This window comes from Bufo bufo, chromosome 6, assembly GCF_905171765.1.
Source record: "Bufo bufo chromosome 6, aBufBuf1.1, whole genome shotgun sequence".
Taxonomy (NCBI): Eukaryota; Metazoa; Chordata; class Amphibia; order Anura; family Bufonidae; genus Bufo; species Bufo bufo.
The window spans coordinates 399486442-399514078 of NC_053394.1; the positions used below are offsets into that span (position 1 = coordinate 399486442).

The following is a 27637-nucleotide window of genomic DNA, read 5'->3' on the forward strand; positions in this document are numbered from 1 at the left end:
GGCGCACAACAACAAGACTTTAAGTTCTTAAAGTAAATGTTTATTAAGGATTGTAAAACAAAAGTTTGAAGAAGAAGGTAAATAAATTAATGGGAAATAGTCTATTCACATGGTTGATATATAGGTGTTATCTGGATTCTGTCTCCTCCTGGGATAACAAATATTTACTGGTACTTACATACATCCCTTAATTATAATTCATGCTGAAAATTGCTTTCTTTTTCTCTTGTATGACATTTGACTTTACTTTGTCTGTAACTGTTGTATTGTTTCCTTGTACTATTTATCAAAATTAGTTTAAAAAAAAAATCTTACCCGTGTGAGATATTTGCTATTTAAAGACTAAGGACACCTTTGGGGGCATGTTTTATTATTATTATTGCATTCTACTTATTTTGAGCTAAAAAAAAAAATCACTCATTATAGCTCAATTCTTATCAAATTGAGAAGAATATGGCATAAATGGGTGTTTATGAGCTGTTATGAGTTGAGAGATAAGGGCTTCACATGAGCCCCTAAATAAAGAGCAAATGCACAGAAGCTGCCAGCTGTACCTGCAAAATAGCAGGAAGTTTTAAATAAAGACCAATTTAAAAAAGCCCACAATGAGTAGAATGCAATAATAGAAAAATGCCCCAAAGGTGTTTATAGCCTTTAAAGAGGTTTTCCAGGATTTTACTATTAATGACCTATCCTCAGGATAGGCCATTAGTATCTGATCGGTGGGGGTCCGACACCTGGGACCCCCGCCAATCAGCTGTTTGAGAAGTCACCAGAGCACCTGTGATCACCATGGCCTTCTCCATACTCACCAAGCACACCTCCGTACATTGTATAGTGGCTGTGCTTGGTAAGTGAATAAGTGCCATACCAATCACAGCCGCTATACAATGTACGGCTCTGTGCTTGGCGAGCATGGAGAAGGCCATGGCACTTACAGGAGCGCTGGTGACTTCTCAAACAGCTGATCGGCAGGAGCCCCAGGTTGCGGGCCTCCACCGATCAGATACTGATGACCTATCCTGAGGATAGGTCATTAATAGTAAAATCCCAGAAAAAAAAAACCTTTAAGATGATAAGTTTTGTGGGCAAAAAAGTGCTAGATTTAGAACATAATTCTGTTTTTGTCCTTGTGTGAGTATTTCTGATGGTAAACAAGATTTGATTTCTGAATAAAGGATTTCTCACATTCTGGGCATGAAAATGGCTTCTCCACTGTGTGATTTCTCTCATGTCTAGCAAGATTTGATTTATCAGTAAAGCGTTTTCCACATCCTGAACATGAATATGGTCTCTCCCCTGTGTGAATTCTTTGATGTTTAACAAGATCTGATTTCTGTGTGAAACATTTTCCACATTCTGAACATGAAAACGGCTTCTCCCCTGTGTGAGTTCTCTGATGTATAACAAGCTCTGACTTGGTGTTACAACATTTGCCGCATTCTGAACATGAAAATGGCTTCTCTCCTGCATGAGATCGTTGATGTAGAAGAAGCTCTGATTTGGTGTTACAACATTCCCCACATTCTGAACATAAAATCGGTTTCTCCCCTGCGTGAGTTTTCTGATGTATAACAACAGATGCTTTAAACGTAAAACATTTTCCACATTCTGAACATGAATAAGGCTTCTCCCCTGTGTGAATTCTCTGATGTTTAACAAGATCTGATTTCTGTTTAAAACATTTTCCACATTCTGAACATAAAAATGGTGTCTCCCCTGTGTGAGTTCTTTCATGTGTAACAAGAGATTTTTTAAAGGGAAAACACTTCCCACATTCTGGACAGGAATATGGCCTCTCTCCTGTGTGAATTCTCCTATGCTCAACAAGAACTGATCTATCATTGAAACATTTTCCACATTCTGCACATGAATAAGGCTTCTCCCCTGTGTGAGTTCGCTGATGTTTAACTAGATCCGATTTCTGTTTAAAGCATTTGCCACATTCTGAACATAAAAATGGCTTCTCTCCTGTGTGAGTTCTTTGATGTCTAACAAGATGTGATTTAATGCTGTAACATTTACCACATTCTGAACATGAAAATGGTTTCTCCCCTGTGTGAGTTTTTTTATGTTTAACAAGAGAGTTCTTGAAAGAAAAACATTTCCCACATTCTGAACATGAAAATGGCTTCTCTCCTGTGTGAGTTCTCCTATGGTTAACAAGATCTGATTTATTGTTAAAACATTTTTCACATTCGGAGCATGAAAATGGCTTCTCCCCTGTGTGACTTCTCTGATGTATGACCAGATATTTTTTGAAAGCAAAACATTTGCCACATTCTGAACATGGAAATGGCTTCTCCCCTGTGTGAATAAGTCTCTGATGTCTAACAAGACCTGATTTAATGCTATAACATTCCCCACATTCTGAACATGAATATGGCTTTTCCCCCGTGTGAATTCTTTGATGTACAACAAGAGCTGATTTGGCACTATAATGTTTTCCGCAAACTGAACATGAATATGGCTTCTCCCCTGTGTGAGTTCTTTGATGTGTAGCAAGATTTGATTTATCTGTAAAACATTTTCCACATTCTGAACATGAATATGGCTTCTCTCCTGTGTGACTTCTCTCATGTTTAACAAAAACTGATTTCTTTTTAAAACTTTTTCCACATTCTGAACATGTGTGAGCTTTATGATGTTTATTCGTTTTGTATTCTATGTTTTGTTTAACACTCTGTGATAAATCAACAGATAGGACCCATTGAAAAGGATCAGAGGCTATATGTTTGCTGGTTAGGGTTGAAGGTATATCTGTAATACTGGAATGCTCTTCATATGTATCTTGTGTGATACCGTAATCATCTGCTTTGAAATCTGATACTATCAGGGGTCCCTCTGAGCTCCTGGCACAGTCATCTGCCGAGAATAAAACAGATTTTATTATTTTGGAATAATATGACTTTAAAATGATATTTCATAACATTTCTACATACAATTTTCCATACACATTGCAAGGCATATAACAAAATTAAATTCTTAACTTACTAATACTGGTGGCAAAACATGTCACAATATAAGGCTGCTTTCACACAGTGTTTATCAGTGATTTTCAGCCATCTCAGCAGGTTGAACAGTCGGGACTCCAGAGTGGGGAATTTCACAGCTTAGTCCCTGCTCTGACTCCATATATGCAATGTTTATGCATATGTCCATATATGAAGTCAGTGTTATGAAAATGAAAGGGGTATTCCCAAGCATTGCCATTATCATTAGGGGCACCCTGTATATAAAACAAGAGAAACTTATATGCTGTTTTTAACAGAAGTTAAACTTTTATGATGTTTTTTTAGCACTCACTTAGCATTGAGCTCTATAGCCCAATGGTTAAGGTTCTTGCCCTTAATGTAGAAGGTTATGAGTTCAAATCCCTACAGAAACTTTTTAAAAATACAGGCTAAATAAAACTTAAATACACAGGGTGTTCCCAACAGTGAAAAATTTGATTTAAATGAGAAAAAAAATGGAGCAAAACGTAAAATATGATCAAATAACACTCGTATTAACCCACACCAACCTTTTTAACTTGTGTAACCAGTATTTTTTAAATGTTTCTGTGGGGATTCAAACTCACAACCTTCTATATTATAGGTAAAAACGTTAACTACTGGGCTATAGAGCTTAATGCTTAGTTACTGGTGGAAAAACCTCATTGAAGTTTCTCTTGTATAATACAAGATAAACTTCTATGCTGTTTTTAACAGAAGAGAAACTTCTACGAGGTTTTTCATCATTGACTTAGCATTGAGCTCTATAGCCCAGTGGTTAAGATTCTTGCCCTTAATGTGGAAGGTTGCAAGTTCAAATCCCCACAAGAACTTTTTAAAAATAGAGGGTAAATTAAAACTTAGATACACAGGGTGTTCCCAACAGTGAAAAATGTGATTTTATTGAGAAAAAAATGGAGCAAAACTTAATATGATCAAATAACACCTGTATTAACCCACACCAACCTTTTTAACTTACGTAATTAGTATTTTTGGTTTGGAAAGGTGGCAACCCTAACAGCCCCTCCACTCAGGACCTCTATAGGCCCACTCACTGCAGCAAGCTAAGCCTCATCAGGACTCAAAAAAAAAACAAATTACGTACCGGTAATTCCCTTTTCCTGAATCCTCCATGACGGCATACCATGAGAGATGACCCGCCTCCAACCAGGTAGGGACAGGAAGTATAAATTTGACTCTCCTCCGGCTCCTCCTCAGTGTCTTTCTGGATCGACAGCCTAGAGAGTGTTCTTTCGAATCTTTTCATTTATACCCTTTTTTTTTTTTTTGCACACCATCACCTATGTGTAGACCTATCATATTCTTATGAACGTATATATATTTTATATACACTGCTCAAAAAAATAAAGGGAACACTTAAACAACACAATGTAACTCCAAGTCAATCACATAGTAACATAGTACATAAGGCCGAAAAAAGACATTTGTCCATCCAGTTCGGCCTGTTATCCTGCAAGTTGATCCAGAGGAAGGCAAAAAACCCTGTGAGGTAGAGGCTAATTTTCTCCACTTTAGGGGAATAAAAAATTCCTTCCCGACTCCAATCATGCAATCAGAATAACTCCCTGGATCAACGACCCCTCTCTAGTAGCTATAGCCTGTAATATTATTAAGCTCCAGAAATACGTCCAGGCCCCTCTTGAATTCCTTTATTGTACTCACCATCACCACCTCCTCAGGCAGAGAGTTCCATAGTCTCACTGCTCTTACCGTAAAGAATCCTCTTCTATGTTTGTGTACAAACCTTCTTTCCTCCAGACGCAGAGGATGTCCCCTCGTCACAGTCACAGTCCTGGGGATAAATAGCTGATGGGATAGATCTCTGTACTGACCCCTGATATATTTATACATATTAATTAGATCTCCCCTCAGTCGTCTTTTTTCTAAAGTGAATAACCCTAATTTTGATAATCTTTGACGGTACTGTAGTTGCCCCATTCCAGTTATTACTTTAGTTGCCCTCCTCTGAACCCTCTCCAGCTCTGCTATGTCTGCCTTGTTTACAGGACACCAGAACTGTACACAGTACTCCATGTGTGGTCTGACTAGCGATTTGTAAAGTGGTAGGACTATGTTCATATCACGGGAATCTATGCCCCTTCTGATGCAACCCATTATCTTGTTGGCCTTGGCAGCAGCTGCCTGACACTGGTTTTTGCTGCTTAGTTTGCTGTTTATTAAAATTCCTAGATCCTTTTCCATGTCAGTGTTACCGAGTGTTTTACCATTTAGTATGTACGGGTGACTTGCATTTTTCCTTCCCATGTGCATAACTTTACATTTATCAGTGTTAAACCTCATCTGCCACTTATCTGCCCAAGCCTCCAATCTATCCAGATCCCTCTGTAGTAGTATACTGTCCTCATCAGTGTAAATTACTTTACACAGTTTAGTGTCATCTGCGAAAATTGATACTTTACTATGCAAGCCTTCTACAAGATCATTAATAAATATATTGAAGAGAATAGGGCCCAATACTGACCCCTGAGGTACTCCACTAGTAACAGTGACCCAATCTGAGTGTGCACCGTTAATAACCACCCTCTGTTTTCTATCACTCAGCCAGTTACTTACCCACATACAGATGTTTTCTCCCAGTCCGAGCATTCTCATTTTATATACTAACCTTTTATGTGGTACAGTGTCAAATGCTTTGGAGAAGTCCAGATATACGACATCCATTGATTCGCCGCTGTCAAGTCTAGAACTTACCTCCTCATAGAAACTGATTAAATTAGTCTGACATGACCGATCCCTCACGAAGCCATGCTGATATGGTGTTATTTGCTTATTTCCGTTGAGATGCTCTAATATAGCATCTCTCAGAAAACCTTCAAACAGTTTACCCACAACAGATGTTAAACTTACCGGCCTATAGTTTCCAGGCTCTGTTTTTGGCCCCTTTTTGAATATTGGCACCACATATGCCACGCGCCAATCCTGTGGGACATTCCCTGTCAGTATAGAGTCTGCAAATTTCAGAAATAAGGGTCTGGCTATGACATTACTTAATTCCTTTAGGATACGGGGATGTATGTCATCCGGTCCTGGCGATTTGTCTATTTTAATCTTTTTAAGTCGCTGATGTACTTCTTCCTGGGTCAGACAGGACACTTTTAATGGGGAATTTATTTTTGCATTCAGCATGTCATCTGACAATTTATTTTCCTCAGTGAATACATTGGAGAAAAAAATATTTAACAGCTTTGCTTTCTCCTCGTCGCTCTCTGCGACTCCCCCCTCATTACTCTTTAAAGGGCCGACACCTTCAGATTTATACTTTTTAACATTTATATAATTGAAGAACATTTTTGGGTTAGTTTTACTCTCTTTGGCAATTAATCTCTCGGTCTCTAGTTTGGCCGCTTTTATTTGTTTTTCACATGTTCTATTTTTTTCCTTATAGTTTTTCAGTGCTTCCGTGCTACTCTCCTGTTTTAGTGTTTTATATGCTTTCTTTTTGTCATTTATTGCTTTCACACTTCTCTGAAATCAAACTGTCCACTTAGGAAGCAACACTGAGTGACAATCAATTTCACATGCTGTTGTGCAAATGGGATAGACAACAGGTGGAAATTCTAGGCAATTAGCAAGACACCCCCAATAAAAGAGTGGTTTTGCAGGTGGTGATCACAGACCACTTCTCAATTCCTATGCTTCCTGGCTGATGTTTTGGTCACTTTTGAATGCTGGCGGTGCTTTCACTCTAGTGGTAGCAAGAGAAGGAGTCTACAACCCACACAAGTGGCTCAGGTAGTGCAGCTTATCCAGGATGGCACATCAATGCGAGCTGTGGCAAGAAGGTTTGCTGTGTCTGTCAGCGTAGTGTCCAGAGCATGGAGGCGCTACCAGGAGACAGGTCAGTACATCAGGAGTTGTGGAGGAGGCCGTAGGAGGGCAACAACCCAGCAGCAGGACCGCTACCTCCGCCTTTGTGCAAGGAGGAACACTGCCAGAGCCCTGCAAAATGACCTCCAGCAGGCCACAAATGTGCATGTGTCTGCTCAAACGGTCAGAAACAGACTCCATGAGGGTGATATGAGGGCCCGACGTCCACAGGTGGGGGTTGTGCTTACAGCCCAACACCGTGCAGGACGTTTGGCATTTGCCAGAGAACACCAAGATTGGCAAATTCGCCACTGGCGCCCTGTGCTCTTCACAGATGAAAGCAGGTTCACACTGAGCACATGTGACAGACGTGACAGAGTCTGGAGACGCAGTGGAGAACGTTCTGCTGCCTGCAACATCCTCCAGCATGACCGGTTTGGCATTGGGTCAGTAATGGTGTGGGGTGGCATTTCTTTGGAGGGCCGCACAGCCCTCCATGTGCTTGCCAGTGGTAGCCTGACTGCCATTAGGTACCGAGATGAGATCCTCAGACCCCTTGTGAGACCATATGCTGGTGCGGTTGGCCCTGGGTTCCTCCTAATGCAAAACAAAGCTAGACCTCATGTGGCTGGAGTGTTTCAGCAGTTCCTGCAAGATGAAGGCATTGATGCTATGGACTGGCCCGCCCGTTCCCCAGACCTGAATCCAATTGAGCACATCTGGGACATCATGTCTCGCTCTATCCACCAACGTCACGTTGCACCATAGACTGTCCAGGAGTGGGCAGATGCTTTAGTCCAGGTCTGGGAGGAGATCCCTCAGGAGACCGTCCGCCACCTCATCAGGAGCATGCACAGGCGTTGTAGGGAGGTCATACAGGCACATGGAGGCCACACACACTACTGAGCCTCATTTTGACTTGTTTTAAGGACATTACATCAAAGTTGGATCAGCCTGTAGTGTGTTTTTCCACTTTAATTTTGAGTGTGACTCCAAATCCAGACCTCCATGGGTTGAAAATTTTGATTTCCATTTTCTTTATTTTTGTGTGATTTGGTTGTCAGCACATTCAACTATGTAAAGAACAAAGTATTTCAGAAGAATATTTAATTAATTCAGATCTAGGATGTGTTATTTTTGTGTTCCCTTTATTTTTTTGAGCAGTGTATATTTTTTATATATATATATTTTTTTTTGGGGTGGGAAACCCCTATGCCGTCATGAAGGATTCATGAAAAGGGAATTACCGGTACGTAATTTGGTTTTTCCCTTTAATCCTCCATGACGGCATACCATGAGATATAACATATTAAACAACTAGGTGGGGATTATAGCTTGAAGAACTTTCCTCCCAAAGGCTAGATCTTGACCTGCCTTAACATGGACTCTGTAATGTTTGATAAAAGTATTAGGGCTAGACCAAGTGGCCGCCCTACAGATCTGCTCTAGTGAAGCGTTAGCCCTTTCTGCCCAAGAGGCAGAAACTGATCTTGTAGCATGTGCTGTAAAGGAGGCGATTTTCCTAGCGCTTTATATGATTCTGAAATCGCCGTTTTAATCCATCTGGAGACAGTATTTTTTGTCGCTCTCTGCCCTTTATTTGTGCCAAGAAACTGAACAAATAAGGAGTCCGTCTTTCTGAAGGCCTTCGTGGCTTCTAAATATATTAGAACTGCTCTGTGTACAGTCGTGGCCAAAAGTTTTGAGAATGACATAAATATTGGAAATTGGAAAAGTTGCTGCTTAAGTTTTTATAATAGCAATTTGCATATACTCCAGAATGTTATGAAGAGTGATCAGATGAATTGCATAGTCCTTCTTTGCCATGAAAATTAACTTAATCCCAAAAAAAACCTTTCCACTGCATTTCATTGTTGTCATTAAAGGACCTGCTGAGATCATTTCAGTAATCGTCTTGTTAACTCAGGTGAGAATGTTGACGAGCCCGAGGCTGGAGATCAATATGGCCAGCTGATTGGGTTAAAATGGCAGACTTGACATGTTAAAAGGAGGGTGATGCTTGAAATCATTGTTCTTCCATTGTTAACCATGGTGACCTGCAAAGAAACGCGTGAAGCCATCATTACGTTGCATAAAAATGGCTTCACAGGCAAGGATATTGTGGCTACTAAGATTGCACCTCAATCAACAATTTATAGGATCATCAAGAACTTCAAGGAAAGAGGTTCAATTCTTGTTAAGAAGGCTTCAGGGCGTCCAAGAAAGTCCAGCAAGCGCCAGGATCGTCTCCTAAACAGGATTCAACTGCGGTATCGGAGTGCCACCAGTGCAGAGCTTGCTCAGGAATGGCAGCAGGCAGGTGTGAGCGCATCTGCACGCACAGTGAGGCGAAGACTTTTGGAAGATGGCCTGGTGTCAAGAAGGGCAGCAAAGAAGCCACTTCTCTCCAAAAAAACATCAGGGACAGATTGATCTTCTGCAGAAAGTATGGGGAATGGACTGCTGAGGACTGGGGCAGAGTCATATTCTCCGATGAAGCCTCTTTCCGATTGTTTGGGGCATCTGGAAAAAGGCTTGTCCGGAGAAGAAAAGGTGAGCGCTAGCATCAGTCCTGTGTCATGCCAACAGTAAAGCATCCTGAGACCATTCATGTGTGGGGTTGCTTCTCATCCAAGGGAGTGGGCTCACTCACAATCTTGCCCAAAAACACAGCCATGAATAAAGAATGATACCAAAACACCCTCCAACAGCAACTTCTTCCAACAATCCAACAACAGTTTGGTGAAGAACAATGCATTTCCAGCACGATGGAGCACCGTGCCATAAGGAAAAAGTGATAACTAAGTGGCTCGGAGACCAAAACGTTAAGATTTTGGGTCGATGGCCTGGAAACTCCCCAGATCTTAATCCCATTGAGAACTTGTGGTCAATCCTCAAGAGGCGGGTGGACAAACAAAAACCCACTAATTCTGACAAACTCCAAGAAATGATTATGAAAGAATGGGTTGCTATCAGTCAGGAATTGGCCCAGAAGTTGATTGAGAGCATGCCCAGTCGGATTGCAGAGGTCCTGAAAAAGAAGGGCCAACACTGCAAATACTGACTCTTTGCATAAATGTCATGTAATTGTCGATAAAAGCCTTTGAAATGTATGAAGTGCGTGTAATTATATTTCACTACATCACAGAAACAACTGAAACAAAGATCTAAAAGCAGTTTAGCAGCAAACTTTGTGAAAACTAATATTTGTATCATTCTCAAAACTTTTGGCCATGACTGTACATCCAATTTATGAAACCTCTCCTCTCCTTCTGTTTTCGGATTGTCACAAAACGAGGGAACCAATATTTCTTCTTGCTTGTGGAAATTAGACACAACTTTGGGAAGGAAGGAGTTATCCAATTTAAACGTAATTCTATCTGAAGAAATAACACAGAAAGGCTCATTAATCTTCAGGGCCTGGATTTCACTAACCCTGCGCGCTGACGTAATTGCCACTAAGAACAGGGTTTTTAGTGTTATATATTTTATAGAGACAGATGATAAGGGTTCAAAAGGACTTTCTATTAAGCCTGATAAAACTACATTGAGATCCCAGGGGGGAGTCATGGCTTTCAATGATGGTCTCAGTCTGTCTGCCCCTTTAAGGAATCTGATAACCCAAGAATGATTGGCAATTTTTTCATCAAAAACTGCACTAAGAGCCGATACGTGAACCCTTAGTGTATTGGGACGAAGACCTTTCTCCAGCCCAGATTGTAAAAAACCTAGAACTGAAAGAACGGAAAATTTTTCAGGGGATACCTTCGCTTTTATACACCAGGTATTAAAAGTTCTCCATACTTTATTATAGATCTTTGAGGTTATCTCCTTTCTACTAGCCGACATAGTATTGATGACAGGATCTGACAGGCCTCTAGCTTTTAAAATCAACCTTTCAGGTTCCAGGCTGCTAAATGCAGCCTTTCCACCTCGGGATGGTGAACTGGTCCCTGCGACAACAAATCCTGATCCCAAGGAAGGATCCATGGACTTTGGATGGACATGATCTTTAATAGTGGAAACCATGATTTTTTGGGCCATAAGGGGGCTATCAGAATAACGTGAGCCCTGTCTTGCCTTATCTTTTTTATCACTCGAGAAATTAGTTGCAGAGGAGGGAAGGCGTAAGCCAGATGGAAATTCCATTTTTTTGAAAAGGCATCTATTCCTTCGCTTCCCTCTCTTGGATTGAGGGAAAGGAAACAACCTACTTTTGCGTTTGTGGCTGACGCAAAGAGGTCTATCTGGGGAACCCCCCATTTTTTGGTTATTTGGTGAAAAACTTGTTTCTTCAAACTCCATTCTGTTTGATATATCTTGACCCTGCTTAGGAAGTCTGCTTTTACGTTTAAGCTTCCTTTTAAATGGACTGCTGAAAGGGATCTTATATTTCCTTCTGCCCAGGAAAACATCTATTCTGTTATTTGGCTCAGACATTGGCTTCTTGTTCCACCTTGATGGTTTAAATATGCCACCACTGTTGTGTTGTCTGATCTTATTTGGACATCTTTTCCTTCTATGTATTGACTCGCAACTTTTATAGTCTGCCAAACTGACATCAATTCCTTTTGGTTTGAGGACAAAGTCTTTTGGTGGTCTGCCCAGGCCCCCTGGAAATAGTGATGAGAGTAATGCGCTCCCCACCCCCAAGGACTTGCATCTGTTGTGACAAACACCTGTTCTTCCGAATTCCATGGAATTCCCTGGCATAGGTGATTTATTTGTTTCCACCACAGAAGAGACTGGTTTATTGCAAAGGGAATCAGAACTGTTTGTTCCAATGAACTCTGGTTTCTGTCCCAGCAGGTTAATACCCAATGTTGCAGAGTTCAAGAGTGGAACTGAGCCCACTTTACTGCAGGGATGCAAGAGGTTAAAGTCCCTAGTAGTCTCATAGCCTCTCGTATCGAACAAGACGGATGACTTTGAAACCTTGAGACTTTTTCTACCACTCCCGACACTTTTTGCTCTGTAAGAGACGTCCTCTGACGAGTGGTGTCCAGGGAGAGGCCCAAGAAAATTATTTCCTGGGACGGGACTGGCTTTGATTTTTCCCAATTTATTAGCCATCCCGCTAGATACAGCGTCTGGCAGGTCACTAAGAGATTGTTCTCTAGTGACTGTCTTGTCTCGCCTACTATCAGTAGATCGTCTAGATAAGGAACAATCAGGATGTTTTTCCTTCTCAAGTGGGCCACCAGCTCCAGCATCACCTTTGCGAAGACCCTGGGGCCGAGGTTATTCCAAAGGGTAATACCTGGAACTGAAAGTGGAGCAGATCTTTCCCCAAATAGACCGCTATCCGCAGGAATTTTTGAGACTGTTCGCATACCGGAATATGGTAGTATGCGTCTCTTAAGTCTATGGAGGCCAAGAAGTCCCCCTTTTTTAGCAGATTCACGGTTGATCTTATTGTTTCCATTTTGAATTTGTTGTATTGTATGAACTTGTTCAAGTTTTTTAGGTTTATTATTAACCGAAATTTCCTGTCTGTTTTTTTTACTAGAAAAACGGTTGAATAACTCCATAACTTCACCTGGATCCAGCATGTTTTAGGGTAACAACCAAGCTTACTGTTCCCCCTTAAATAGCTTTACCTCAAGACCTCAGATCAGAGGACGACCTCCGTCATAATCCTGCACGATTTTGAATCTCCCGCCGCCGCCGGCATGCGATCCACCGCCGGAAGTGCTCTCAGGCCCCATACCGGAAGTAAGCCTGTGGAATGCTTCGTGGAACGCATGGAGCGCGTCCACTTCCGGTGACGACACTGTGAGCGCCGGCCATGCCGGATCGCAGTGTGAAGCTTAGCAACTGACCGGAGGGACTCCCTGAGTGTCTGGTCCCACGTGGACCTGTCTGCCCGCGCTAGCAGCAGGTAAGAGACAGGTCTTCAGAGCCCGTTTATCCCAACTAGGGTTCGGACTCTGCTGCCTCCTCACATGGTAATCCTCTTCTTTCTTCATGGTCGGCGACCATAAGGGAAAACCCTATCTCCTACCTGGAGGGACAGGAAGACACTGAGGAGGAGCCGGAGGAGAGTCAAATTTATACTTCCTGTCCCTACCTGGTTGGAGGCGGGTCATCTCTCATGGTATGCCGTCATGGAGGATGAAAGGGAAAAAATATATATATATTTTTTACAAAGTATCGCGATATTCTGACCGTCTTAACTTTTTTATAGCTATATCCACGGAGATGTGTGGGGGCTCATTTTTTGCAGGACGATCTGTTGTTTTTGACAATACCATTTGGGTTTTGTATAACTTGATCACTTTGTTGTTCAATGTTCTTGGGAGATAAAGTGAAGAAAAAACTCAAAATGCCCTATTTTAAAAAAAATTCTGTTATGCCATTCACCATATGGGAGAACTTGTTTTTTAGATTTTGATAGTATGGGCGCTTTTGCATGCAGCCATGCCCATAATTCTAATTTTTTTAGTTTCTTTTTATTTTTGGGAATTGGGGTGATTTTTATGTTTTTTTATATTTGTTAAATAATATGTGATATAGTATTAATTGGTATTTAATATAAAGGATGTATTACAGTACACACTGACACCATCTATAGTAATACACTTGGCTATGGGAGGTCTGTATGTGGACGTCAAGACCTATATTTGAAGTCTACCATACATGACAATGTATAAGCACATACATTAGTAAGACACGCCTGTATCTAGGGTATAAATGACTGACAGGGACAGACAAGGGGTAGTATTCTCACATCTGTTGGCGGGGGGGTTTGTTGCTGAAGAAGATGAAGACACATGGAGCCCTAAGAAGAGGATTCCTGACCTTCAACAATGATACTTTAAAGGACATTCATATTCAGTCATGGACAAGTAAGTAATCAACTTTTATAAAGACTGAAAACATCACATTATTCATTTTTTTTTTTTTATATAACTCTTGTTGAATCCTGGTGATGAGTCCTGCGGGTGTTATTAACTCCAAATAACTCATACACTATATTTGGAGAAGATTACCAAACCAGTTATGATATATTTTTCATATACATATTTATATTATATCTCAATATATATTACAATTGGCGCGCTACCATACCGCATATTCAAGCTTGAAGAGGGGAAAGAGTGAACTAAAAAAGAATTATCAAGGTTTAATAAGTCGGAGAATCTAAGAAGAATCTTCTGAAGGAGGACAACAAGTGCCAGATGTACCAAGATGTACTGATGATAGAAGCCCAGCCTCGAATCTACTGAGGGGAGTATGGAAAAAATACATTCTATTGCTGATAAGAGTAGATTACAATTTACATTTATATCTAGTGAACAGTTAGATCTGCAGAAGATATGGTTTGATTTATATGGAGAATGTGAACAGGAAAATAAGAAAATAGATTTTAAGCGTATTTTGGTAAATAAAGAGAAAGAGAAAATAAGAAATAATTTCCATATGTGAAGGTCTTTCACAGATTAGTGTCAGATAATTGTACTAGTGAAGTTCCAACCACAGATGCTGTGATCTGTGAAGATGCATCAACTGAGGGTGGAATTGGCAATAAAGTAGAGGAAAGTAAGAATAATGATGATTTGAGAACTCAGCAGAATGAGATGAAACACATATGTATGATCTCTGATGAAGGGGACCATAACCGTATAGATGAGGAAGGGTCAGTACAACCAGAGAAGACATTGCAGATCTCTGCTGAAGGTGACCTTGTGTCAGTAGACAATGACAAGTCTATACACCAGCAGACATTGTATATTAAAGAGGCCAGATTACAATTAAAATTGCAGAAGCAATTAATGAAAATATGCAAAGAAATCCCCACATATGATATAAACCTCCATATGTGCAGGAATTCTGAGATTTTTGAGAGCTATGCAGACAGATTTGAATGAACAAAGAAATCGATTATTTAGATTGGGGATTCCTGTTAATTTTTCTAGGAGTCTAGCAATGAAACATGTTGATGATAAGAAGTGGATTTTTCATAATGATGTTCAAAGATTAAAAGAGCTGATTTGGTGCATTAGAAGTGACAGCATGCCCACATATGAAATTATAAAGGAATCAAAAATTGGTCGAAAGGAATCCACATTTGGATTTATGTCCATGTTTGAACGGACATACAAAGTGGTTATTGAGAATGCCAAACCTTCACATATCATTCACATGTTTGTAAGAAAGTTCACATTTTTAGAGCCTTTTATATTAGTGTTGGCATCAGAGAAACAAACATTATTTCAGGCTGCAAAGTTTGTGATATTATGAGGAAGCAAATGAAGCAGAACATGTCTCCATCACATATGAGAAATATAGACAAATTCTGGCCTTAGAAGACCTAACTATCATATGCAGGTAAAACTCGAAAAATTAGAATATCGTGCAAAAGTCAATTTATTTCAGTAATGCAAATTAAAATAAATTGCATTAATTCAGCTTAAAATTCAAATTTTGTGAAAAGGTTCAATATTCTAGGCTCAAAGTGTCACACTCTAGTCATCTAATTAATCCATATCCCCTGAGCAAAGGGTACCTCAAAATTGTGACTTTGGGGTTTCATAAGCTATAAGCCATAATCATCCAAATTATAACAAATAAAGGCTTGAAATATGTGACTTTGCATGTAATGGGTCTATCTTATATGTTAGTTTCACCTTTTAAGTTGCATTACTGAAATAAAAGAACTTTGCACAATATTTTGAGTTTAACCTATACATGTAAAAAAAAAAGATACTCTTTATGAGGAATGCAGAAAATTACATGTAATGTTCAAACCCTATCATATGATAAAATCAGTCACAGATACAAATACACAGATAGCAATTGTAGCTATACATAATTCTCAGTGTCAACCATCTACAAATAGACACCAGAGAAGGATTTACAGAGGGAAAAAGGTCAGATTTCTCAGATTTCTAAGTCTAGAGGACAAAGGTATGGACCTTCAGAATCAGATGGGTTTTAAATGTGATCCTGTCATTATTGATAAAAAATTTAAGAAAAAGCAGTCAATGGATTTCTTAAATGAATTAAGAGATTTTGATATGTCTAAATCAGTCACATTGAGCAGGATATTCCAGGATCTCATCAACAGAGAAGTTATGAGAATAGGGTTAAGTATTGGCTAGAAATAAGTCTATTGAGGAAAGACATATTGTGGGGCGGGTGGCGGCATTGAAGAGCGGGCGGCGGCATTGAAGCAGTCAGAGAAGCTGAATGCTGCCAGCCTGTCTGTCGTCGCTCCAAAGCCAAAGAGAGAGGAGAAGAGCTATTCTCCTTTTCCTCTGTTGCCCTTCCCTGCTTATCCCCGGAGACTTCAATACAGAAAACTAAGAAATAGCACACTAAGTCTATGGGGAAAAGAGCAGAAGGGGCAGCTGCAGCCCATCCTGACAAGGAGCCGGCATGAACTACTGCTCCGACGCCTCCATGAGCTTACTCCCTCCCAGTCGTGCACCGCTGCTAAAGGAAGGAAGGCAGTTAAGTGAATGACACTGGCTCTCAATGGACTGTCTACTGTAGTTTCTGGGTGAGTGAAAGCCAGGACATGAAGGGGAACATGAAAGGGAGCTCAGGGGCATTAAATGACTATAAACCCCCTCCTGCAGTACATAGTTGTATTCTTTATTTCACAAATTTTTTATTTGAAAATTGAAGCATACAACATCTTCCACAGTGACATATTACCGTAAATTACAGTATAATTTGTTCATCACATTACAAGTATTCAGGATAGAAGACATCGGATGAAAAGCCTTCATTTATATTAAGGAAAAAAAAGACAAGGTCGTGAGAAGACGACCAACAAACAAACAATAATAAACATAAACATACATTGCACCACAGTTAAAATCAAGCGTTAGAATTAAGGTATACATCTTCTACACTTGTAGATTTGGCAAAGATGGATAGTGTTTGGATATATAAGACGCCCAATTACGCCACCTGACACTGACACTTGCCAGCCGGCAAAGTTGTTTTGCAATCAGTAGTTCCATGCCGTAATTATAGTGAACTTTAGCAATGATTTCTGGTATGGTTGGGATGTCCCTACTCTTCCATCTTTTAGCTATCGCGACTCTCGTTACTGTTAGTATATGAAAAGCAATAGTGAAGTCTTTTAAATCTAAACATTCCAGCCCCAAAGAGAGTAATGCCATTTCCGGGGATATGGGGAGTACCTTCTCTATTACAGCACCTATGAGTGACAATATATTGGACCAGAAACGGTTGATAGCAGGGCATGTCCACCAGATATGCATTAAGTTGCCAACTGCTGATAGGCATCGCCAGCAAACATTTGAGGTGGTTGGATATATGATGGATAGGCGATAAGGGGTATAATACCACCTATAAAGGAGTTTTCTTGAGGCCTCCAGGTGATCGACACACTTTGAGGTTTTAGAGCTCAGGGAGAAAACAAAGGCCCAATGCGCTGGTGCAAAAGTTTTATTTAAATCTTTCTCCCATTTAGTCTGGAACGGAAATTTTGATATAGTAACTGAGAGCTGCAACCCCCTATAGGCCTCAGAAATACCTCCCTTCCGTATTCTGGGGTTCTGAAAATATGCTGTATACATAGAGGAATGTGTAGTATGTGTAATGTTCTTGGATGCTAGGAGGTGGCGTAGCTGAAGGTACTTATAAAAATCAGACCACTGGATTTGATACCGCTCTCTTAAGTCTGTGAATGAAATAAGGACCCCATTAGCTAAAATTTGGGACACTGAAAGGATTCCCTTAGATTCCCATTGTGAGAAATCAGTATCCGGCAAGCAGGCGCTGAAAGCTGACAACGGAGCATCTGTAATACTGAGTGGGAGGATTTTTGGGATAAGTGGACACTTGGTCCATAACGACATTCCAGCTTGACTAGTGATAGATGTAGATCGAGGGGGCGTTTTGGAAAGTAATCCCTGCCAAAGTAAGTGCTTCAATGAGGGTGCACGTGTTAAGCTAGTTTCCATTTGTACCCATTTTTTCGCGGTGTCATTGATCCACCAGCTTTTGAGTTGGTCGAGCACAGTAGCTTGGTAATATGTAAGAAGGCATGGACATCCCAGTCCCCCCAGTTTAACAGGTTTGTATAGAATATCAGCCGCTACTCTCGCCCTCTGTTTTTTCCATATAAAATGTAATATAAGGGCTTGGAGCGAGGCAATATATTTGCGGGGCACAATGACAGGCAAGTTCCTAAATAAGTACAAAATCTTTGGCAAGAGAAACATTTTGGACGCAGCAACTCGACCCATCCAGGAGAGAGGGTATTGCGAATAAGCCCCTATATCATTTTTAATTTGTGCAATAATAGCATTGTAATTAACAGACTGGAGGTTACTTAGGGGGAATGTGAGGGTTATACCTAAGTAAGGAATACTTCCTTCGGCCCATTTAAAGGGGAATTTAGCTGAGATGGCACTTTTGGTATCTAGCGAGAGCCACATTCCTAATATAAGCGATTTATGGGAATTAATTTTATAGTAGCTCACCCGACTAAACTGATCAATGATATCTGAGACAGCTGCTAGGGAGGTTAAGGGGTCTTTAACTGAAATAATAACATCGTCCGCGAAAAGGCCTATTTTGTGTTCTGTTTCACCAATAGCAATGCCTTTAATGTTCGGGGATAACCTAATTTGATGAGCTAGGGGCTCCATCATTAGTGCAAATAGGAGGGGGGAAAGGGGACACCCCTGCCTTGTGCCATTAGTGATCCCAAAGGGCGCGGAAAGGGCTCCCGAGGAATATACTCTGGCCGAGGGCTTGGAATATAGCACTAAAATGGAGGATAGAAGCCTTGGTGGAAAACCAAATTTGCCCAACACCGCTTCAAGATAGCCCCAGTGGATCCGGTCGAACGCCTTCTCGGCATCCAATGATAGAAGCAGGGAAGGCGCCCGACGTTCAGCCACCACTGACATAATATTTAAAAACCTGCGGGTACCATCCACTGTCTGTCGATCTTTGACAAACCCGACTTGGTCAGCGTCAATTAACGCTGGGAGAATATTTGTCAAGCGGGTCACGATCACCTTAGCGTAGATTTTTAGGTCCGCGTTAAGAAGTGATATTGGCCTAAAATTAGAGGGAACATCTGGGGATTTCCCAGGCTTCGGCAGGGTGACTATCAATGCATTTAGCATTTCTTCAGGTAGAGAGCCTGAGGATGCGGCATCATTAAATAGCCTTGTTAGGTATGGAACTAGTAGGTCTCTATGAGCCTTATAAAATTCATTGGTGAGGCCATCTGGCCCAGGTGATTTGCCAGCTTTCAGGGTTTTAATAGCTGCAGAGATTTCCTCCGGAGAAAAAGCAGAGGATACGTCTAGCTTTTGACTGTCTGTCAATAGGGGTAAATTTAGGTGGTCTAAAAATGTTTGTATAGAGGGCAGAGAAGGTTGAGGCGTGGACGTGTCAGTTGAAAGATTGTACAATGCTGCATAGTACTTAGCAAACTCATCAGCAATGCCCTGCGGATCAAACACCCTAGACCCATCAACGCAGGATAAGTAAGAAATTCTATTCTTGGCACTGCGCGACTTCAATTGCTTAGCAAGTAATGCCCCTCCTTTATTACCCTGCCAGTAATGTTGAAGCTTAAGCTTCCTTAGCATCAAGTCGTACTGATAAAAATTTAGTTCATGCAGACGGGATTGTATTAGCGTGATTTCTGCTGCTCTATGAGACAAGTAGGAAGACTTATTCAAGCGGTGCAGTTCAGCTAGCCTAGATTGCAATTGGAGTAACAATTGAGTTCTACATTTTTTATCATAGGAACATTGCTTAATAAAATGACCTCTGAGAGTCGCTTTCATAGCACACCACAAAATACCATCAGAGATGTCTCCAGTGTCATTTTCCCTAAAGTAATTGCTCAAACACTCAATGGTTTGAGGTGAGTAACGCGGACTCTGCAGGATAAAATTATTAAGCCTCCATATGGAATGATGTGCAGAAGTGTACTGTTCAGTTATTTCAATTGCAATGGGCGCATGATCTGACCAAGTAATGGTATAGACTTCTGAGGAGGCTACACAGGGCAATAATTGCCTACTGACCAAAAAGTAGTCAATCCTGGTATACACCTTATGGGCAGCAGAAAAAAAGGTGAAGTCACGCTCAGTAGGGTGTTGGATCCGCCAGGCATCATACAGATCATGTGTTTGTGTAAGTTTAGCCATTGCCGATGGTTCCCTAGCCCCAGTTGAGGAGGTAGAGTCCATTGAAGGCCACATCACCGTATTAAAGTCCCCCAATACAATGAGACGTCCCTTCTGAATTTTGGACACTTTACGCAAAAGAGAGGTGCAAAAGGCAGAAGGACGTTGATTAGGTGCATATAACGAGACAATTGTATATTGAACATTGTTAATAAGACCTATTACAATGACAAATCTCCCATTTGTATCCGCCTCAACCTTCTCTACTTGAAGTGCAATTGAATCTCTGAACGCAATGGATACCCCTCTTTTTTTCCTCCCCACTGCTGGTGCTGAGAATATATGGGGAAAACTTTTGTGCCTTAATCTAGGAACATCAATAGGTAATAAGTGCGTTTCCTGTACGCAGAGTATGTCAGCTTGAAGGTGCTTAGTCTCTTTCCATAGCAAAGACCGTTTAAAGGGAGAATTTAACCCTTTTGCATTAAGTGAGACAATCTTAAATACCATGATGAGAGACTAATGAGGATGCGTTTAGTCGCAGTATATTGTGCGAGAAAATCCCATATCTTATATGCACAAGAATCGTCATAGGAGATGCGGAATATACCTGAGGAGACATAAATGTGGTGCTATAAACAGATAAGTAAGTCAAAACAACAACATAACTGGGAGAGTATACGGCAGTGGTAACCGCTCGAATACAAAGAATTAGGTATAATATACCAAATTTTTGTAAGAAGGGTTTTTGCAACATAGGGGTAGTATACAGTAATACTAGTCATATTCACGAGCTAGGATCGGCCTTAGTCAGCCTAAGTAGCACCCTGCAAGAAAAATTAGCGGGAGGTAGAGGAAGGGAAATTAAAAAAAAAAAAAAAAAAAAAAAAAAAACAGGCACAAAGTGAATGGTAAATAAGGGCGAGATTTTTTTCACCAGACCAATATTCACACAGTCTTACGCTTACGGCGTTCCACGGTAAACCATTCTTCTTCGACGCGTGAATTCGGCGAATGTGGATGACGGTCGCCATGGGATTCAGGGTCGGACAAACCCCATTCTTGGCACAGAGTTAGTGCAGACGCAGGAGTGGAAGCCACTTGCATTGAGCCGCTGTAGGTAATAAGCAGCTTAACGGGGAACCCCCATCTATAAGGAATTCCGTGCTTGCGGAGTAATGCAGTGCTGGAGGTAAATTCTCGGCGCCTCGCCAAGGTGGCCGCTGACAAATCGGCGAAAATAGAAATGTCCCGAAATTTCTCCGGTAGAACAGGGGAGACTCTTGCTGCTCTCAAAATCTGTTCCTTAGCATGAAAAAAGTGAATGCGCGCAATAGCGTCGCGCGGTACAGAGGAAGGCAAGGATTTAGGCTTAGGTAGCCTGTGCGCTCTATCAATGAGCAAATCTGCGATTGGGGCCTGAGGTAATAGGCATACAAAGAAATCTTTCAGGAAAGCTGCAAGATCCTCTCCTTTCACAGTCTCCGGAATTCCGCGGAAACGTAGATTGTTCCTGCGAGAACGGTCCTCCATATCAGCTATTTTAAGTTTCAGCGCTGCTATTTCTTCTTCATGCGAATTAGTAGTGTCCACAATTTCATTGTGTGCAGAGGTCAATTCCGCCATTTTAGATTCCACATGTGCGGTTCTAGCCCCCAAAGCTGAAATATCATGCTGAATTTGGGTAGGACTTTTGTAAATCAGCCATGAGTACTTTCATCCCCTTTAGCACTGCCTCAGTGATTGGAGCAGGATCTGTTTCTTCTCCTGCAATTTCAAGCAAAGCAGCAGCAGAGGTGAGCTGTTTAGCTGTTTTATGTGAGGCATTGTTTGCCTGATATACTGGTGGGTCCTGCTGCACAGAAGATTCATGCTGGGGAGAGTATGTGACCTGTGCAGGGGACATTGAGGCAGAGGAGGAGGACGGAGACCTTCCTGAGGTCTGAAGAGACACAGGCTGCGCTGTGGAGGGAGAAGGTGCCGGTCTAACTGCCGCTGCTGAGGCGCGAGAATCGCCATCTTGGAGCGCATTCACAGCAGGGAAGAAGCTGGTGAGTTTTGCCGGACTGCGGCGTCTCTTACCCTTCGGCATGGCTGAAATTTTCACCACTCGTTGTGGGAAGCTTGGGCACTCCTCCGGTGGTCACTGCAGGCAGTTATGTGAACTTGCAGGGCTGTTTTCTGCTGGTTTAGTGCCGATGGCTCAGGAGCTCAGGACTTAGCCGTCCGTCTCCATGCGCCGCTAGCCACGCCCCCCCTACATAGTTGTATTCTTAACCCCTTAGGGATCGGGCTCATTTTCACCTTAAGGACCAGGCCATTTTTTGCAAATCTGACCAGTGTCGCTTTATGTGGTGATGACTTTAAAATGTTTTGACTTATACAGGCCATTCTGAGATTGTTTTTTCGTCACATATTGTACTTCATGACACTGGTAAAATAGAGTAAAAAAAATATAATCTTTTTTATTTATAAAAAAAATACCAAATTTGGAACAATTTGCAAATTTTTACGTTTCAATTTCTCTACTTCTATAATACATAGTAATACCTCCAAAAATAGTTATTACTTTACATTCCCCATATGTCTACTTAATGTTTGGATCATTTTGGGAATGATTTTTTATTTTTTGGGGATGTTACAAGGCTTAGAAGCAAATCTTTAAATTTTTCAGAAATTTTCAAAAACCCACTTTTTAAGGACCAGTTCAGGTCTGAAGTCACTTTGTGAGGTTTACATAATAGAAACCACCCAAAAATTACCCCATTCTAGAAACTACACCCCATATGTGGTCGTAAACTGCTGTACGGGCACACGGCAGGGCGCAGAAGGAAAGGAATGCCATACGGTTTTTAGAAGGCAGATTCTGCTGGACTGGTTTTTTGAAACCATGTCTCATTTGAAGCCCCCCTGATGCACCCCTAGAGTAGAAACTCCAAAAAAGTGACCACATTCTAGAAACTACACCCCTCAAGGTATTCAAAACTGATTTTACAAACTTTGTTAAACCTTTAGGTGTTCCACAAGAATTAATGGAAAATAGAGATACAATTTCAAAATTTCACTTTTTTGGCAGATTTTCCATTTTAATATATTTTTTCCAGTTACAAAGCAAGGGTTAACAGCCAAACAAAACTCAATATTTATTGGCCTGATTCTGTAGTTTACAGAAACTACACCCCATATGTGGTCGTAAACTGCTGTACGGGCACACGGCAGTTCATAGAAGGAAAGGAATACCATACGGTTTTTGGAAAGCAGATTTTGCTGGACTGGTTTTTTGATACCATGTCCCATTTGAAGCCCCCCTGATGCACCCCTAGAGTAGAAACTGCAAAAAAGTGACCCCATTTTAGAAACTACGGGATAGGGTGGCAGTTTTGTTGGTACTAGTTTAGGGTACATATGATTTTTGGTTGCTCTATATTACACTTTTTGTGAGGCAAGGTAACAAGAAATAGCTGTTTTGGCACTTATTTTTTTTGTTATTTACAACATTCATCTGACAGGTTTGATCACGTGGTATTTTTATATAGCAGGTTGTCACGGACGTGGCGATACCTAATATGTATACAATTTTTTTTATTTATGTACGTTTTACACAATGATTTTATTTTTGAAACAAAAAAAAAAATCATGTTTTAGTGTCTCCATAGTCTGAGAGCCATAGTTTTTTCAGTTAACTGGTCGTTTGTCTTCTCGGTACTCCACAAGATGGGCCTTCCAGAGTCCATATTACAAGCCATACGGGTTCTTTACTCTAACCATTCGGCTCGAGTGTTAGCAAATGGGGTATTGTCTGATCCGTTTGTACTGTCTAATGGCACGAGACAGGGATGTCCCCTGTCGCCCCTGATATTTATATTATCCCTAGAACCATTGGCGCAAGCAATCCGTCAGGCGAACGGTGTGGAGGGAGTTCGAATAGGAGACAGACAACACTGCATATCTATGTACGCAGACGACATAATTTTGTCCCTAACAAATCCCCAGGTGTCCTTGAAGGTTGTAATGGACATCATTCGTTCTTACGGGGCTCTCTCATATTACAAAATCAATGAAAGTAAATCCCAAGCCCTCCCACTGGGGATCCCAGAAACAATCTTACCACAGATTAAAGAGGAATTCGCATTAAATTGGGAGGAATCCATGGTTCAGTACCTGGGTTTTAAAGTGACAGCCACCCCTCAAGAATTATACAAAGCAAACTCCCCCCCCTCTTGCAGTCGCTCCAACCAGAGCTTAATAATATGGCCAAATCAGAATTATCCTGGCTGGGATGTATTGCAGCTTTTCAACAACACACACTCCCAAAACTATTATATCTATTTCGTACTATCCCCATTCCAGTTACGGTGTCATTTTTTAACTTAGCCAATAAAATGTTAAACGCTTTTATTTGGAACAAGGCCAGACCGAGAGTCGCTAGAACTATTATGTATAGACACAAAAGAAGCGGGGGCTTAGGTTTGCCCAATCTTTATGATTACTACCTAGCTTCCAGAATCAATCAGCTAAAGGAGTGGTGGAAAGGAGAAACAGGGAAACATTGCACTTTTATGACTTTAGTTCCCCTCCTCCTTCAGTTTATTCACCTTTCTTTCCTCCACCAGTTTGCACTTTTATGACTTCAGTTCCCCTCCTCCTTCAGTTTATTCACCTTTCTTTCCTCCACCAGTTTGCACTTTTATGACTTCAGTTCCCCTCCTCCTTCAGTATATTCACCTTTCTTTCCTCCACCAGTTTGCACTTTTATGACTTTAGTTCCTCTCCTCCTTCAGTTTATTCACCTTTCTTTCCTCCACCAGTTTGCACTTTTATGACTTCAGTTCCTCTCCTCCTTCAGTTTATTCACCTTTCTTTTCTCCACCAGTTTGCACTTTTATTACTTTAGTTCCTCTCCTCCTTCAGTATATTCACCTTACTTTCCTCCATCAGTTTGCACTTTCATGACTTCAGTTCCCCTTCTGGATCTTCACCCTTCCTCCCTCTCCCCCTTCCTTGCTAACTTATGTGAAATCGATGCACCAGTATAATGAATGAAATTGTGCATGTGTGTCCACGGCTAAAGCCTCGCTAACTGGTTGAGTACAGACTTCTTAATTGGCCAATAATCGGGAACAAATATTCATCAAAACATTTGTTCAGATAATTGTCATCCATATAAACACCCAAGAAAATGCTTGTTTGTTGGCCAATCAGTTCTTTTAAGCAAATATTAAAAAGTTCAGCAGCACATCTCCCCATGCAACCAAACGATGCTGACATTATACAAAGTGTATGGGGGACAAACGATGGAGGAACTTTCCATTGGCCTGAGTAAGTAGACTTGTTTTATCGCTTATGATAAATCGGGCTATGTAAAAAGATTGTTACAGAAAGAGCACAAAGCGGGAACCACTGTTCTCAGAGCAGCAACATAAAAAAAAACCCATCAAATATGAGTCTGTTCAGCCTTATTTAGTGGTTACTACTCACCTGGGTGGTTATCTGTAGGAATGTCCTCTATACTCTGCTCCTCACCCTTCACATATGTCTCTGTAACATATATAATGTTCAGATCTTCACCTGGATTCACAAGCTGTGAAACAAATATTGTAGAAGTCATGTGGGATATTGGAGAAGTCTTGAGGGGTGTTTTATATGACCCAAATTTTTTCAAAATTTTTCTACAAAAATAAAATTATAGATATAAAAACTTTTACAGATCAATTACAATTTCCTGAACGTCCTTCCTCCTAAGACTAGTTAACTCCAGACATGACGGAAAGTTGAAATGAAAATACAGATAGCAATAGTAGTAAAATGGATTATTTCATATTCAACGGTCTTTTTAACCCCCTTCTCGTCACCACGTGTGGCGGATGTCAGATCTTTACATATGGCGTTAGCTAAAGAGCTGAGCGACACCATAGTCGAGCTGAGGCAGGGCTTAACAAAGACATAGTGATTTTGCCATAGACTGCAGTAATATTTTATAGCAGTCTATGTTATAAGTAATGATTGCATTTTCAAAGCCCCGAAGAGGACCAAACACAAAGTTAAAAAAGTTTTAAAAAAAAGAATTTAAAATGCAAATTACTCCCTTCTTTGTTTTAAATTAAAAAATATATACAAAAAAACATTGTTGGTACCTCCTTGTTTGAAATTATCCAAACTATTAAAACAGAAAAAAGTATCTAGCCCGTACAGTGAACACCATGAAGGAAATTTTTTGACAAAAGAAAGTTGAGTAAAATGTGATAAAAAAGTCATACATGCCCCAAAATGGCATAAATACAACTAGAGCTCACCTTACAAAAAACAGCCAACACACAACTCCAGAAACAGAAATGTTAAGAAAATCATGGGTGACGGTATAGGGCAATGCAAAGAAAGATGTTTTTTTTCAAAGTTGTCCTGTTGACATGTAATAGGTCAGCCAGTTTCATACAGTGCCTTGCAAAAGTATTCACTCCTCTTGACTTTTTCATATTTTGTTACATTACAACCTTAAATTCAATGTTTTGTTAATCTGAATTTTATGTGATGGATCAGAACACAATAGTCTAAGTTGGTAAAGTGAAATGAGAAAAATATATAAATAAAACTATTGTTTAGAAATAGAAAACAGAAAATTGTCATGTGCGTATGTATTCACCCCCTTTGTTAGAAAGCCCATAAAAAGCTCTGGTGCAACTAATTTCCTTCAGAAGTCACATAATAAGTGAAATGATGTCCACCTGTGTGCAATCTAAGTGTCACATGATCTGTCATTATATATACACACCTTTTTTGAAAGGCCCCAGAGGCTGCAACACCTAAGCAAGAGGAATCACTCACCAAACACTGCCATGGAGACCAAGGAACTCTCCAAACAAGTAAGGGACAATGTTGTTGAGAAGTACAAGTCAGGGTTAGGTTATAAACAAATATCCAAATCTTTGATGATCCCCAGGAGCACCATCAAATCTATCATAACCAAATGGAAAGAACATGGCACAACAGCAAACCTGCCAAGAGACGGCCGCCCACCAAAACTCACGGACCGGGCAAGGAGGGCATTAATCAGAGAGGCAGCACAGAGACCTAAGGTAACCCTGGAGGAGCTGCAGACTTCCACAGCAGAGACTGGAGTATCTGTACATAGGACGACAATAAGCCGTACGCTCCATAGAGTTGGGCTTTATGGCAGAGTGGCCAGAAGAAAGCCATTACTTTCAGCAAAAAACAAAAAGGCACGTTGTGAGTTTGCGAAAAGGCATGTGGGGGACTCCGAAAATGTATTGAGGAAGGTGCCCTGGTCTGATGAGACTAAAATTGAACTTTTCGGCCATCAAAGAAAACGCTATGTCTGGCGCAAACCCAACACATCACATCACCCAAAGAACACCATCCCCACAGTGAGACATGGTGGTGGCAGCATCATGCTGTGGGGAAGTTTTTCAGCAGCTGGGACTGGGAAACTGATCAGAGTTGAGGGGAAGATGGATCTTGCTAAATAGAGGGATATTCTTGAGCAAAACCTGTACCACTCTATGCGTGATTTGAGGCTAGGACAGAGGTTCACCTTCCAGCAGGACAGTGACCCCAAACACACTGCTAAAGCAACACTTGAGTGGTTTAACAAGTAGAGAACCCACGCCGCACATGTACGGTGCAGATGTCCGTGACTTAAGG

At 40.9% G+C, this 27637-nt stretch overlaps 2 protein-coding genes across 2 annotated transcripts in view; both read right to left on the bottom strand.

Annotated features, from left to right (window-relative positions):
* LOC121004472 (oocyte zinc finger protein XlCOF22-like) overlaps positions 1-27637 on the bottom strand; it is a 1539666-nt gene that overhangs the window by 1439693 nt on the left and 72336 nt on the right. The gene's annotated exons all lie outside the window — the stretch shown is intronic.
* The window catches only part of LOC121004271 (oocyte zinc finger protein XlCOF22-like), a 33335-nt gene continuing 6492 nt past the window's right edge, over positions 795-27637 (bottom strand). Inside the window, exons 5-6 of the mRNA XM_040436435.1 lie at positions 25457-25559; positions 795-2865 (exon numbers count right to left, since the gene is read on the bottom strand). Of these exons, the coding sequence (XP_040292369.1) occupies positions 1106-2865; positions 25457-25559 (1863 nt within the window). The 3' untranslated portion in view covers positions 795-1105. The remainder of the gene's footprint in view (positions 2866-25456; positions 25560-27637) is intronic.